General features: G+C 38.7%; 1 protein-coding gene across 7 annotated transcripts in view; it reads left to right on the top strand.

Annotated features, from left to right (window-relative positions):
* Nucleotides 1-4734, top strand: part of MBNL2 (muscleblind-like splicing regulator 2) — a 161756-nt gene extending 157022 nt beyond the window's left edge. For 5 of the 7 annotated variants that reach the window (XM_010831514.1, XM_010831518.1, XM_010831512.1 and 2 more), the window contains one exon: nt 1915-4734. In XM_010831514.1, coding sequence (XP_010829816.1) covers nt 1915-2042 — 128 coding nt within the window. In that variant the 3' untranslated portion in view covers nt 2043-4734. The remainder of the gene's footprint in view (nt 1-1914) is intronic. The other 2 variants (XM_010831517.1, XM_010831519.1) reach the window with 1 other exon arrangement.
* Nucleotides 4735-15570: the final 10836 nt, after the last annotated feature.

The following is a 15570-nucleotide window of genomic DNA, read 5'->3' as shown; positions in this document are numbered from 1 at the left end:
TAGACCAGGCTATGGTCAGAGTTTTCTGGCCAAGATGCCAGGAAGCACAGCTTAGAGGTCAGTAGTGCCTGATAAAGACACTTAATTTATGTGTCTTTATCCACATAATGGATCGTGTATAGGCTGGGGCAGAGGGGAACAGCAGTCTGGGTGAGCCCAGTTTCAAGGTTGCCTTCTGGTTCAGTTAGACCTGGGTGGTTTGACACATCTTCTATAATTATAGATTTGCCCATTCCTGGGCTCTCTGTTAGATACTTTTTCTTTCCAGGTGGTTAGGAATTTCCATTCTATATGGCATTTTCATTTCAGTTAATAAGCAAGGATGTGAATACATTCTAAAACATATATTATTCTATTTTAATGTAAGAAACTGAACATTTGTTTTCCATGAATATTTTAGAGAGACTTTGCTAAAGTAAAATGAAAGAGAAAAAAACAGGACATGATCTCATGTCCTAGGGCACGTTCTTATTTGGAAACCTTACAGACAGGATGGAAGCTAAGGGATAAAATAGACTAATTCCTATCTAATACTCAAATATCTAAATCTAAAAATGAAGTTATAACCATCTGAAGAATTTGAATATTGGCTATAGGCAATGACTATTCAAAGATATTATGATAATATTTACATATAAATCATTATTTTTATTCATGTATGAGTACATGAGATATTTTTTCTCAATTTTAAATTCCTAGAACTTTTTGAAAAACAAAAAAATGGTCTTGTCCAAAGTTTTAAGTTTTCATTTAGTATAAGTATTTAACATACACAAATTCTTCCTCTATTTTTATCAGTTCTATACATATCTTATAGTCTCATAAAATAAATCTGATACTTATTTCATGGGAGAAATTATTTAAATGTATGTACTAAAACTGTTTTATATTAACTGCAGAAATACCCACTTAAAGTGAAAAAATCCGTGTTATGAATTCTAACATAATGGGGTAAGAAAGTATAGAAATAAGGCTTTTATTGGGGATTGGATCCAGTGTGTAGGAACAGTGACTGACCTTGACCATGAAGAATTTTTACTGGTTAGTTCATAAACAGAGACTCTTGGCTTTTTAATAAATAAACATTTTGTTTATCAATTGCACAAAGTTTGGTCAAAGCATTGTACAAAAAATAAATATTTTTATTAAAATGTGTCAAAAGCCTGGCTTTTAAGCTTGACACTTAGTTGAGTGGGTCACACAGGACAAGCTCCCTGTCCTTTGCAAAGTTATAGAGTTAGAAATGGACTTAGATCAAACTCCAAGAACCATGGTTTGCATCTGTGCTTTAGGAATTATTGACTGTTCTAATTGCTTTATTTGAATGTTATCTCTTGTTTCTTTAATATGGGGCATTTAAACAGCTCCTGAACTTAAAACTTGTTGTGATTGTATCTTGGGAATAAAATTACTTTTAATGGGAATATATGTTTGAGTGATAAATGCAAGTTAATAGATATTACTTAATTTATTACACATTTTTAAATATTTATACTTAATCTTTACAGATAACATTTTGTGTACAAACTAATTCATTGATTAGACTTCCTGATCACATTAACGAATATTAATTGAATGATAATTGAATATATAATTAGGAGATACAAAGACAAAACTAAAAAAGGAAATTAAGATCTAAACACACTGCATGCCAACATGTATGCAGTCAGTTTTACAGAAAATGCTGTGCATTTGAATCACCTTTCTTGACAGTGGCTGCACAGTATCAGTGCTTAAGTCTAAATATTTTCAGCATGAAGGGTGGGGATTATGCAAAATTATAATTGCATCAGAATTATGAGAAATGGCAGAAAATTCCTATTTTTAAATGTCTGTTTTCAATGAGTAAGACTTAAACTAGCTCTCTTCTCTCAAGAAGGAGGTCTGAATCACATTTGTCTTTTTCTTTAACAGATAATTCTGAAATAATCAGCAGGAACGGAATGGAATGCCAAGAATCTGCATTGAGAATAACTAAACATTGTTACTGTACATACTATCCTGTTCCCTCCTCAATAGAATTGCCACAAACTGCATGCTAAATAAAGATTTAGTTCTTCTGGACAGACCACAACTCTAAGAAGCTAGTGCTGCTATATCATATATGAGTATTAAATATGGTATGCTTAGTATATTCCAACCTAAGATAGTTAACTACCTGAGACCAGCTGTGATGTTAAAGGACATAAAGGATAAAGTTTACTTTTAAAGGGTTTCTAAACATAGTTTCTGTCCTAGGAATATTGTCTTCTCTCCATAACTATAGCTGATGCAGAAAGTCCAACCAATTTATTCATTTCGACTCAGAATATTTCAAAGTTAGCAATAAACAATTAGCATTAGTTAAAAAAAAAAAGAAAAAGAAAGAAAGAAAAAAAAACCTATTCCAGGGGCAGGTTCAATTCTAACTTCAATTACTGTCATTTCATTTTACCCACTGGATCAGAGCTGTGTTTCACTTCTTGACAACACGAATGCTGCAGCAGAGATGAGAAGTGAAGTAAAACCGTGACCTGTCCTGCAGGTCTAAAATTTGAATGGAAATTCAAGCACAAGTTCTGGGGACACATCGAAGCGTGGTATTTGGTTTGCCTGGAGACGCCGCATTGAATCATGTGATTCTAGAATAACATTAATAGATTGAAAAAGAAACTTTGTACGGTGTGAGTTTCATACCTAACCAAACAAAGTCTTGAAGGTATTATTTTACAAGTATATTTTTAAAGTTGTTTTATAAGAGAGACTTTGTAGAAGTGCCTAGATTTTGCCAGACTTCATCCAGCTTGACAAGCATGAGAGGCCCATGCCAACAGTCTAACCGAAGGGATCAGTCTTTGCAACTCACCGTCCGGTTGCCTGTTACCGAATAACTCTTCTAAACTAAAAACCTAGACAAACAAGGAAGCTGTAGGTGGGGAGATCTGTATAATATTCTAATTTAAGTAAGTTTGAGTTTAGTCACTGAAAATTTGACTGTGACTTTAATCTAAATTACTACGTAAACAGCAAGTAGATAGTTTCACTTTTTAAAAAATCCATTACTGTTTTGCATTTCAAAAGTGGGATTAAAGGGTTGTAACTGACTACAGCATGGAAAAAAAAATAAGTTCTTTTAATTCTTTCACCTTAAAGCATATTTTATGTCTCAAAAGTATAAAAAACTTTAATACAAGTACATACATATTATATATACACATACATATATATACTATATATGGATGAAACATATTTTAATGTTGTTTACTTTTTTAAATACTTGGTTGATCTTCAAGGTAATAGCGATACAATTAAATTTTGTTCAGAAAGTTTGTTTTAAAGTTTATTTTAAGCACTATCGTACCAAATATTTCATATTTCACATTTTATATGTTGCACATAGCCTATACAGTACCTACATAGTTTTTAAATTATTGTTTAAAAAACAAAACAGCTGTTATAAATGACTATTACGTGTAACTGTTTAAAACATCCATTTTCTTTGTGAACATATTAGTGATTGAAGTATTTTGACTTTTGAGATTGAATGTAAAATATTTTAAATTTTGGCATCACCGCCTGTTCTGAAAACTAGATGCACCAACCATATCATTTTTGTTTGAGAAAAAAAGAAATCTGCCATTTTAATTAATACTGATCAGAGTCTAATGACTATTTATCTTATATCGTAGATTTGATAACCCTATCAAAAAAAATTACATTCTAAGTGTAATCTTACATAGTGCTTGTATTGTTGCATTTGTTTTAACTTGTGGAAAAGTATTGTATCTAACTTGTATTTCTTTGGTAGTTTCATCTTTATGTATTAGTGATATTTGTAATTTTCTCAACTCTAACAATGTAGTTATGCTACAACTTGCCTAAAACATTCAAACTTATTTTCTTTTTTCTTTTTTTCTTTGTTAATTCACTTAAACTCATTGAAAACGTAGTATACATTACTAAAACATAAATTATGGGAATCACCGAAATATTTTTGTAGTAGACTAATTGTTGTTACATTGTCTTTCTTTTTTTTCTTTTGTTTCATGGTTTTGATTTTCAAAATTATTAGCACACATCTATTTCCAGCCCTTTAACAATGGAACATCAAAAATATCACCTATATCCCTAAGCAAATATAGAAGACTGTATTTTTACTATGATATCCACTTTTCCAGAATTGTGATTATAATATGCAAAGAGTCATAAATATGCCATTTACAATAAGGAGGAGGCGAGGCAAATGCATAGATGTACAAATATATGTACAACAGATTTTGCTTTTTATTTATTTATAATGTAATTTTATAGAATAATTCTGGGATTTGAGAGGATCTAAAACTATTTTTCTGTATAAATATTATTTGCCAAAAGTTTGTTTATATTCAGAAGTCTGACTATGATGAATAAATCTTAAATGCTTTGTTTAATTACAAAAACAAAATCACCAATACCAAGACATGAAGATAGCAACTCAACAAATACTGTAGTTAAGAGATGAACTCGTCACTTGTATGGGAACCACATTTCACTCTTTGTTTTCAGGATGTAACAGCACTTCACCTAAATATTCTTTGAGCCATATCACTGGTAACATTTCTACTAAACCTCTCCGTAACACTTAAAGAATTCCCTCATTCATTACCTTACAGTGTAAACAGGAGTCTAATTTGTATCAATTCTATGTTTTGGTTGTAATATTCAGTTCACTCACCCAATATACAACCAATGAAATAAAAGAAGCATTTAAAAGGATTTCTGGTCTTCCTCCATTTTTTTGTTGTTGAGACAGATTGATAATTAGCCAAACAAAATGGTTTTCACATTCGCACAGATAATGTTTGGTAACTTCAAAGAAGAGCAGGCTTTTGATTTGGGTTTAGGGTTTGTTTTTTTTTTTTTTCTGGCTTTTGAATAGTAGGAAACACAACTTGCAAGGATCATTTGGGAAGTAGTTCTAGTAGTCTTTGAAATTAGAAATAAAAATAAATCCCAGCACTCTGCCCCCTACTTTAGAATTCTGCCTGAATATGAAGAGATGTGAACATCAGTAACCAAATGGGGAACAAAACATCAGTTAATTAACAGACAAGAAAGTGCCCATTAATCCATGAGACAGGCTTCAGGTGAGAGCCCAGGTGAGCGACGTGTCTTAGACCTTAGGCTGCAGAGAGGGGCAGAATGATGAGTCCTGGTCTACGGGGCTGTCCTGGCCCCAGGTAGGCCAAGGAGAGCACTAGAGCTGAGCAGCGCACCTGTGGACAGGTGTTCAGCAAAGCCACGCCTCCCGAGAGGTGCTGGGCGCCTTCTCAGTCTCCTCCTTTGTCCTTTGAGGCCCATGATACTTCTTAAGGAAGGTGGGACGGGTCCTTGTCATGCAGGGGTTGGCAGAAGTCTGGCAGAAGTCACTCCCTCAATAAGCCAAGGCAGGAATGGGGAGACAAGACTTTCTTCAGGGCAGGTTTAAAGCTTCAGGCCTTCTGAGTGGTTATGAGACCCCTTATAAGTAGAAAACACAAACATTCAACAGACCAGGCATATTACAAATAAAGGCACTTGTATTTTTAAACAGTGTCATCAGGAATTCCAAGGGTAAAAATACTTGCATACTTTTGCAGATATTTGAAAAACCAGCTCTATGTTTGGATGAGCAATGACTTAAAAGTTAGGGACTTCCCCGTCAGTCCAGTGGCTGAGACTTTGCCTTCCAATGCAGGGAGCACAGGTTCGATCCCTGGTCAGGGAGGTAAGATTTCACATGCCTCATGGCCAAAACGGAGAAGGCAATGGCACCCTACTCCAGTACTCTTGTCTGGAAAATCCCATGGACAGAGGAGCCTGGTGGGCTGCAGTCCATGGGGTCACTAAGAGTCAGACATGACTGTGCGACTTCACTTTCACTTTTCATTTTCATGCACTGGAGAAGGAAATGGCAACCCACTCCAGTGTTCTTGCCTGGAGAATCCCAGGGACGGGGAAGCTGGTGGGCTGCCGTCTGTGGGGTCTCACAGTCGGACACGACTGAAGCGACTTAGCAGCAGCAGCAGCATGGCCAAAAAATCAAAACATAAAAAACAAAAGTGATACTGTAACAAATTCAATAAAGACTTTTAAAATGGCCCACATCAAAAAAAAAGAAAACCTTAAAAAAGCTGCTATCATATCAATCCCTCCTGACAAGAAAACATTCTCTGTTAATAGTAAGTTCGAGGTGCCAGACATCAAGAACAAGTTATTTTAAGTGAAAAATGTAAGACAAACTACTCAAAATTGTTCACACCTGGTTGATGAAGTATAATTTTCATGAGTAGACTGACTTTCTCTGGTACTACATCAAAAAAGAGAAATTTAAACCTGAGAGGATGAAACTAATTTCTCTCTTCAGCATAGAAAATGTTAAAATATAAAATTATTCTATAATTATCTGGCAATAGGAAGGTATCTTAATTTGGGGCAGCCCCCAACTAAGAAATGTTTCACACTCACAGATATACTCTTGTTTATTATTAGTCACAGATCTTTTGCAACACTTTAAAGCTTTTAGGGGCAGTCAGGCAAACCAAGATACAGTTCAACATTCTGAAATCCGTGAGAAGGAAATTCTGGCTCACTTAAAGAATGAGTTCTTCTCCCCTCCACCCAAATAGAGTCTCAGAAATATTAGACTGCCATTGCTGTTGGACTGGGTTATCGCCGTTGAAATGACTGAGTTATTGTGAATCAGAATGATTCATACGCAGTATGAATGGACGCAGTAATAACTTCCCTCCGTGCTTTTGGTGGAAGATAGGTTGGCAGGATGGGGAAGGGGTGGAACTGAGAATATTCCCCAGGGACTAGCTTATGCGTCAAGGGCTTTGGAAAAAAGTCCACATAGATTTCTATTAAACGTATAGAGACCCACCCTGGTCATTGAGGAGAATCACTAATCTAAGTTCTAACGACTGCAGAGATTCTTTTCAATACACATAGAGGTTCTGCTGTGACAAGTAACCTGACTCTAGACAACACTCCCTTTCCGTGTCTGCCCTCAGGATGACTAGATCCGCAGCTTAGTTGTAAACCTCTGTCCAGGTGATTTAAATTGCATGACCAGCAGTCATGTGACCTCACTATCTCCCACTGCTTCCGCTATTTTGAAAAAAACGATGGCTCACCCATCTGGGGTAGTTTTAAGTGCTCGGTGTAAGTGTCTTATATGCTAGTTGACCATGATGTGTGCTCAGACGCTCAGTCACGTCTGACTCTTTGCGACCCCACGGACTCTAGCCCACCAGGCTCCTCTGTCCACGAGATTTCCCAGGCAAGAATACTGGACTGGGTTGCCATTTCCTCCTCCAAGGGATCTTCCCAAACCAGGGATCAAACCTGTGTCTCTTGCGGCTCCTGCATTGCAGGCGGATTCTTTACCACTAGCATCACCTGGGAAGCCCTTATGTCTTATGTGTTACTTGGCATATATTTTAATAAAACCATTTCAGACCTCCAAATTTGGTGAAAACCATATAGTTATTCTCATGAAATCGGGTATAATCAGAAAGTAACTTTGTTGTGTTCAAATATACTTGACATAATCCTTAGCATTATGAAGGAACTATTACATCTGTAATGTACATGAGAAATCGAGACATAAAAATTAAGTGACTCTTGAGATCACACACAGCAGCAGAACTTTCAAGCCCTGGCTTGCCCTAACTCTACAGTCATGTCGACATGAACTTTATTTGTGGCAAATGTTCAGGCCCAAAATTCAGAAAAGAACTCAGAGTAAAGCATTCATCCAGGTTCAAGGTGAAGCCATCATAAGAATCCTTTAATAGGATTTATAAACAGGTTTTCTTCCCTATCACGACAATACTATTTATGAAATATTCTGTAGCTCTGAGCTGCACAGTGCTATTCTAAGTTTAGGACAGAGCTTAATTCTTTATTAGGACCAGAAGCCACTGAAGGGAATGTGACATTGCCCCATCTCTCCAGTGTTACCCAGTTTTTTAAATCAAACTTCAATATGAAATTGAAATAAAAATATTGAAAGCCATTGAATTTTCCTCGATTTTTCCCAATAAGGGTATGTCCCATTAATGTCCCATTAATTCCTGATGAAGCAGTCCCTAAAAAGATGTAGCATGACTTTCTGGATAAAAACCACGTATGGATCACATGTCCCTAAAATCCAATTGTGTCCACAGAGTCGCTCCTTTCTCTGATGTCTTTGCTCTGATGGATTTTTTTCAGGCGTTTGGATTAATAAACAAAGGGAGATGCTTGCTTATCAACCCTCATGGGAAAACATAAATGATCTGAATTAGGGAAATCTAATTTTTCTTTTGCTAAAGAAAAAAGTGAAAATGTTAGTCGCTCAGTCATGTCCAACTCTATGCGACCCCATGGACTCTGTCCATAGAATTCTCCAAGCAAGAAGACTGAAGTGGCTAGCTATTCCCTTTCTCCAGGGGATCTTCCAGAACCAGGGATCCAAACCCGGGTCTCCTACATTGCAGGCAGATTCTTTAGCATCTGAGCCACTGGGAGCAACTTTCTTTCAAAAGAAAGAAAAAAGCAGAATAGCAACAAAGTGTCCTCATTGCTGGGCTCTACCTCTAAGAAGCGCTGCAGTGCACACACAGGTGGAAACTCACTCACTTAAATATAAAACCTGTGGCTTTACAGAGGAAGGAAGAAAAGCATACTCCAAGTAGCATGGCAGGTTGGGAACCTGGGTCATATTCTCTAAATGGTAATGTAGTGAAAATTGCTCAGCTGTAGACGCTTTTTGACCCCATAGACTATACAATCCATGGAATTCTCCAGGCCAGAATACTGGAGTGGGTAGCCTATCCCTTCTCCAGTAGATCTTCCCAACCCAGGGATTGAACTGGGGTCTCCTGTATTGCAGGCGATTCTTTACCAACTGAGCTAAATACATTGAGTAAATTGATGGGCTATATTTGGAGGTAACAAGCATACCACAGAAGACGTATATATTCAATAGTCTCACAACACATTTCTATGGAGAGCAACCTAAACACATTATTATCCATAAACATTTCCCTGGTGGCTCAGACAGTAAAGAATCTGCTTGCAGGGCAGGACGCCTGGGTTCAATTCCTGAGTCGAGAAGATCCTGTGGGGAAAGGAATGGCAACCCACTCCAGTATTCTTGCCTGGAGAATCCCATGGACAGAGGAGCTTGGGCTACAATCCATGGGGTCTCAGACAGGACTGAGTGACTAACACTTTCACATCCATAAACACAAGGTTGAGGATTTTTCAGTTCTGCAGAAAGGAGTGATTAGTGTCTGCATTTCCCAGTAGTCTAGTGGTTGAGAGCAAATTTTACAGTGTTAAACTGCCCAAGTTTGACTCTCAATTCTGCATTTTACAGCTTCTAAGCGTTAATGTTTTTCATCGGTAATCTGGGTCTAACAGGATCTCCCTCAACCAGGCATTATGACAATTCAATGAAAGGATGTGCACTGACCATGGAGAACAGAGTCTGACACACGGCAAGTTCTCAGTGAATGTTAGTAACCGTTCTTAAAATAATATTAAAGTAAGCTCCCGGGTTTCCCTATCAGTATTTATTTCCTCGTTTTATCCGAACACCTCTCGGCAACTAAGAGGCACCTCTTCTATGTCCTCGATGACAATTAATGTCAAAAGCTGACAGGCAAATTATAGGGGGTTTATAATAACTAATAATGAGCTGCACTATCTCTGGGGAAGCCTACAATTATTTCAGTTCAGTGAATGCTCACCATGCCCCGACTAAGTCCTGCTAAGCTGTTCAAGGAACATGAACAGGAGGAAGGCCAGTTTCTACCCTCAAGAAGCTTTCTGTGGAACAAAAGAGGAAAAATCAACCTGTGAAAAATGGAGAAAGGCTAGAGAGTACTATAGTTTTCCTAAGTCTGCTTTAAGAAAGCCCTCCACAGAGACTGACTTACAGTAGCAGAGATGAATTCTCTCCAGTTCTCCAGGCTGAAGTCTGAAATCACGGAGTTGGCAGGGCTGAGATCCCTTTGCGGCTCTGGAGAGATTCGATCCCTGCCTCTCGCAGCTTTCAGTGCAACATACATGAGAGTTCAGTCGTGTCCAACTCTTTGCGACACTATGGACTGTAGCCCGTCAGGCTCCTCTGTCTATGGGGTTCTCCAGGCAAGGATACTGGAGTGGGTTGCCATGCCCTCCTCCTAGGGATCTTCCCAACCCAGGGATCGAAACAGCATCTCCTGCACTGCAAGCAGATTCTTTACCACTGAAACAGCAGGGAAGCCCCCAGCTTCCAGTGGTGGCCCTCACTCCTTGGTGTCCCTTGGCTCACAGCTACATAACTCCAGTTGCTGTCTCCATCATCCCAGGGCCTTTGCCTTGGGTGTCTGTCTTCATGTTTTCCTCTTATAAAGTCACCAATCATCTTGGATTAGGGCACCACCCCGGTGACCACATCTTGACTTGATGCCACTGGCAAAGACCCTATTTTCAGGCCACAGCTGTCAGCCTTCTTCTGGAATTGCACTGACTAAAGAGAACTGCTTTGTCTGAAGTTTCGCCCCCTCCTGAGCAGGGCCCTTGACCAGTGGATTGAGACAGGAGTGTAAAGGCCCCCAGCTTTGCCCAACTCAAGGCAAATACTGCAACCGGATCCAAAGCCCCCCGGGGTGGGGGCTGAGGCCTCTGTTGAGACCGTGTCACAGCCCAACCTCTCCCCTCACCCAGTAGTGCCCCCTTCCCTTCCACATGGGTAGGAATCCCCACCTCCTTCTGCTTCTCAGAAAACCCAGACTCTGACAGAAAGGCACCTCTATCATTTACTAATTCCATTATTCAAGTGTTGGAGTTCCTTTTAAGCAAGAACTGTATTCTGTGTCATAATTTGATTCTTTTAGATAAAGAAAATTATTTGCCTACGAAAGTGTCTTGCCTGAGAGAGTACTGAATTAATCATCTAGGAAAAAGAAGAAGAAAAAAGTCAACATTGAAGTATTTTTTATTGTGGATTCCCAAAATGGCAAATTTTCACATACTTTCAGAGGAAACATAGCTTTTATTTTTTAAGGCACCAGAGAAACTCATGTTTCACTTGATCTAAATTTTTACTCTTGGTCTTTTGTATTCCTGAGCTCTTTGTCAGTATTTCTTTGAAAAGAAGCCAGGAAAAAAAAAAAGATCAAAGTGGTTCTTATGGAAGCCAAAGACCTTTATATTAGGTTGAAACAAAGCATATTCAGTGTGCATTCAGTAAATACAATTCTGGAGCCAGATTTGGCTATAAAGCACAAGAGTATAAAACTCCAGAAAGTGACCCGCACCACCTGTCAGGGTCATTTAAAAATAACCAAAGTGATTCCTCTCCATCAATCATGACATTTACAAGTTGAAGGGGGTCACACTCGGGAATTAATACAATTGATCTGCACTATTGACCAAGGTGCCCATTAAGACAGCAGGGAGTAATTAAGAAACACACACACATAATCAATGTTGAGATGATCTCAACTCCAAGAGTCATCAATATGTTTTGAATAAAAGCCACATATTTGGTGGTTTTGCTCTGGTGGAAATCTTTGCAGAAATCAATGGACATATTTAGTGCATGAGTTGATGACTAGCGGTGGACACTGGGACTCATTTTCGTATATTCTACCCACATGCGCCACTGCAGGAGCCAGGAAAATGGGTCTGGGAGCCCTTTGCTCCTTGGTTTGGGCTAACCACATCATGCCCTGTGACGTGTGAAGGCCCTACAGCATAGCAGTTAAGACTAAGCAGTTGCAACACTAGCAGCCAAGCTGACATTGCATTGCCTGTGTGTGCTCAGTTGTATCCCACTCTTTGTGACCCTGTGGACTGTAGCCCGTCAGGCTCCTCTGTCCACGGAATTTCCCAGGCAAGAATACTGGAGTGAGTCACTCTTGCCTACTCCAGGGGATCTTCCCGACCCAGGGATTGAACCTCATCTCTTGTATCTCCTGCATTGGCAGGTGGATTCTTTACCACTGCGCCACCTGGGAAGCCCAGTTCAAATCCTGACTCATCACTCTCTGTGTGATCACAGGCAGGCGAGTGAACCTCTAGTTCTGTCTTCCTTCTCTGTGAAAAATAGCTGATTAATAATAGTGTTTACCACATAAGGTAGTTGTGAGAATTAGTTAACATACACCAAACTCTTAGAACTGTGCGATTCAAAAGTCTACAAGCAATAAATGCTGGAGAGGCTGTGGAGAAAAGGGAACTCTCTTACACTGTTGGTGGGAATGCAAACTAGTACAGCCACTATGGAGAAGAGTGTGGAGATTCCTTAAAAAACTGGAAATAGAACTGCCTTATGACCCAGCAATCCCACTGCTGGGCATACACACTGAGGAAACCAGAAGGGAAGGGGACACGTGTACCCCAATGTTCATTGCAGCACTGTTTATAATAGCCAGGACATGGAAGCAACCTAGATGCCCATCAGCAGATGAATGAATAACAAAGCTGTGGTACATATACATAATGGAGTATTACTCAGCCATTAAAAAGAATACATTTGAATCAGTTCTAATGAGATGGATGAAACTGGAACCTATTATACAGAGTGAAGTAAGCCAGAAAGAAAAACACCAATACAGTATACTAACGCATATATATGGAATTTAGAAAGATGGTAACAATAACCCTGTGTACGAGACAACAAAATAGACACTGATGTATAGATCAGTCTTATGGACTCTGTGGGAGAGGGAAAGGGTGGGGAGATTTGGGAGAATGGCATTGAAACATGTATAATATCATGTATGAAACGAGTTGCCAGTCCAGGTTCGATGCGCGATACTGGATGCTTGGGCCTGGTGCACTGGGACGACCCAGAGGGAGGGTATGGGGAGGGAAGAGGGAGGAGGGTTCAGGATGGGGAACACAAGTATACCTGTGGTGGATTCATTTTGATATTTGGCAAAACTAATACAATATTGTAAAGTTTAAAAATAAAATAAAATTAAAAAAAAAAGAACTGTGCCTAGAACATAAAAGCATTAACTATCTTTGAAAAAATAAATCAAACTTTGAAAAGTTTGCCATTTAAAAGGAATTACTCTGTATGAATCATTTTTCCAGGAGGACCATCTGTCAGCCCTGCTCCTGGAAAGGTTAATCGGGGTTGCTGAGAGATGAAGAACTGATGCTTTTGAACTGTGGTGTTGGAAAGGACTCTTGAGAGTCCCTTGAACTGCATGGAGATCAGACCAGTCCATCCTAAAGGAAATCAGTCCTGAATATTCATTGGAAGAACTGATGCTGAAGCTGAAACTCCAATACCTGATGTGAAGAACTGACTCATTGGAAAAGACCCTGATGCTGGGAAAGATTGAAGGCAGGAGGAAAAGGGGATGACAGAGGATGAGGTGGTTGGATGGCATCACCGACTCGATGCACATGAGTTTGAACAAGCTCCTGGAGTTGGTAATGGACAGGGAAGCCTGGCGCACTGCAGTCCATGGGGTGGCAAAGAGTCAGACATGACTGAGTGACTGAACTGAACTGAACTGGTTGCCTCTCAGTGGAATTAGGTAAAGCAGTGGCTAGTCATCAGACACTGGCTGAACTCAGCAGATAAGTCATATTTTTTACATCTTGTGGTAAAGAACCTCCCAGACTTCCATCTCTGGGGGCAATAAATAGAATAAACACAAAGAATGAGGCTCTGGGGAAAAACAGACAGCTGGATAAAATATTAAAAACTTCTTTTCATATGCACTGAGGAGCTATCAAGAAAGTAAAAAATGCTCAGAGTTTTTTTTTTTTTTAATGGGAATATTTTAATGTGAGCAAGCACCAAATCCATTCTTTGCCTGGTGGCACGTGCCCAGCTCTAAGCGGCACGGGAGATCAAAAGCTAGACTGGACCCATCCCAGGAAGTATGGGACTGCAGCAGGGTCCCCAGGCCTACATGGTCAGCAGGGCTGAATCCTGTTTGCTTGCCCACCTAGGGTGACTGATAAAAAACATCTGTAATCCATATAACGAATACTGTTAGTGTAACATTTTAAAAATCAAAACTAATGGGGGAAAAGTCCACGATAACAAAGTATCAAGATAGTGAACAAGGCTGCGTGTCCTTGTTTGCTTGACCTGCCACTCTTTGCAAAGGAAGCTGACCTTTCCCATCGGCTTGCACGTGGCCTCTGGGTGAGACACCAGCCTGACGTCAGACTGGGCCACGTGGGCTTTCTATATATTCTGGTGTTTCAACTGTTGATCTTTCATTAACTTTTTTCACTTAGTCCACAACAGAAGAAAATACTGTGAAAGGTGTATATATTTTATATATGAGGACAAATTCTGAAAAGTACACATTTTTCATTTTGCTTCAGCCTCCAAAATGGCTCTACAGGGTATTGCTATTTGGCTATGTTAGAATGATTGAAAATAAAACCAGCGGACTAGTGGGGCTAATGGAGGCAATAATAATAACAAGCCATGTTCCAAGCTATATATGCATATGTGTGTGTGTATATATATGTATATTTCAGATATACCTGAAATACACATATATCTGAAATATACATATATCTATAAAATCATGGTCATGAAAACAATATTTTCCCTAATTATACATTTACCACTCCATTTACCATCCTATTCTATATACTTTTTTTTAAGTCAATAATCATGAAATTATTTTCACAACTCACAGTTTCAAAGACACTGTTCCTGGTAAAGCAGTAAGGGTAACCACAATGAGTACAACTATCAAATGGAGGAAAAAGAAAAAAAACAACCACCAATCCAAAAGAAGGTGGGGGAAGGGAAATCAAAAGAAGCTGGAAAAGAAGAAAGTATATAGAAATCACAAAATCAGATAGTAAAACAAATGCAAATATCATTGTTGGTAATAAATATAAATAGACTGAACCTTCTGCTGTATCTGCCAGGTTGGATTTTTTTTTAAAGAACCCTGGGTATGTGATGTTTACAATAAGCATTTCTAAAATATAAGTACACAGAAAGTTGGAAAGTCAGAGTATGAAAGAGGAGAAACTAGAAAAAACTAACCAAAAGAAACCAGGTATAACCACATTAATACCAGACAAAGTAAACTTCAAAGCCAAGAGCCAATACTAGAGAATTTAAAAGGCTACATCAAATGATCAGATCATAAAGAAAATCAATTCTATATGGGTATACACATTAAACATAAATGCAAAACATCAAACAAAAATTGAATATAAGAAAAATTAATAGAACTCCCAGAGATCCTCATCATAAAAAATTTATACATCTGCATAGTAATTGACTGACCAAGTATGATCAAGTACATGAGGAAACAATTGAAATATTTAAAGATCATATCAATATGCTTGACCTACTAAGCAATCAACTCAAAAAAAAATGAATATGCATTATTTTCTTGCACATAGGAAACATTTTTTAAAATTCACTCTGTGCCAGGCCATTAATGCAAACCTCAATCAGTTCAGTTCACTTCAGTTCAGTCGCTCAGGCCTATCCGACTCTGCGACCCCATGAATTGCAGCACACCAGGCCTCCCTGTCCGTCACCAACTCCCAGAGTTCACTCAAACTTATGTCCATCGAGTCAGTGAT

This window comes from Bison bison, unplaced genomic scaffold (genome assembly GCF_000754665.1).
Source record: "Bison bison bison isolate TAMUID 2011002044 unplaced genomic scaffold, Bison_UMD1.0 scf7180017864527, whole genome shotgun sequence".
In the NCBI taxonomy this organism is placed as follows: domain Eukaryota; kingdom Metazoa; phylum Chordata; class Mammalia; order Artiodactyla; family Bovidae; genus Bison; species Bison bison.
Note: the sequence above shows the minus strand (reverse complement) of the source record. Positions and strands in the feature narration are given on the sequence as shown.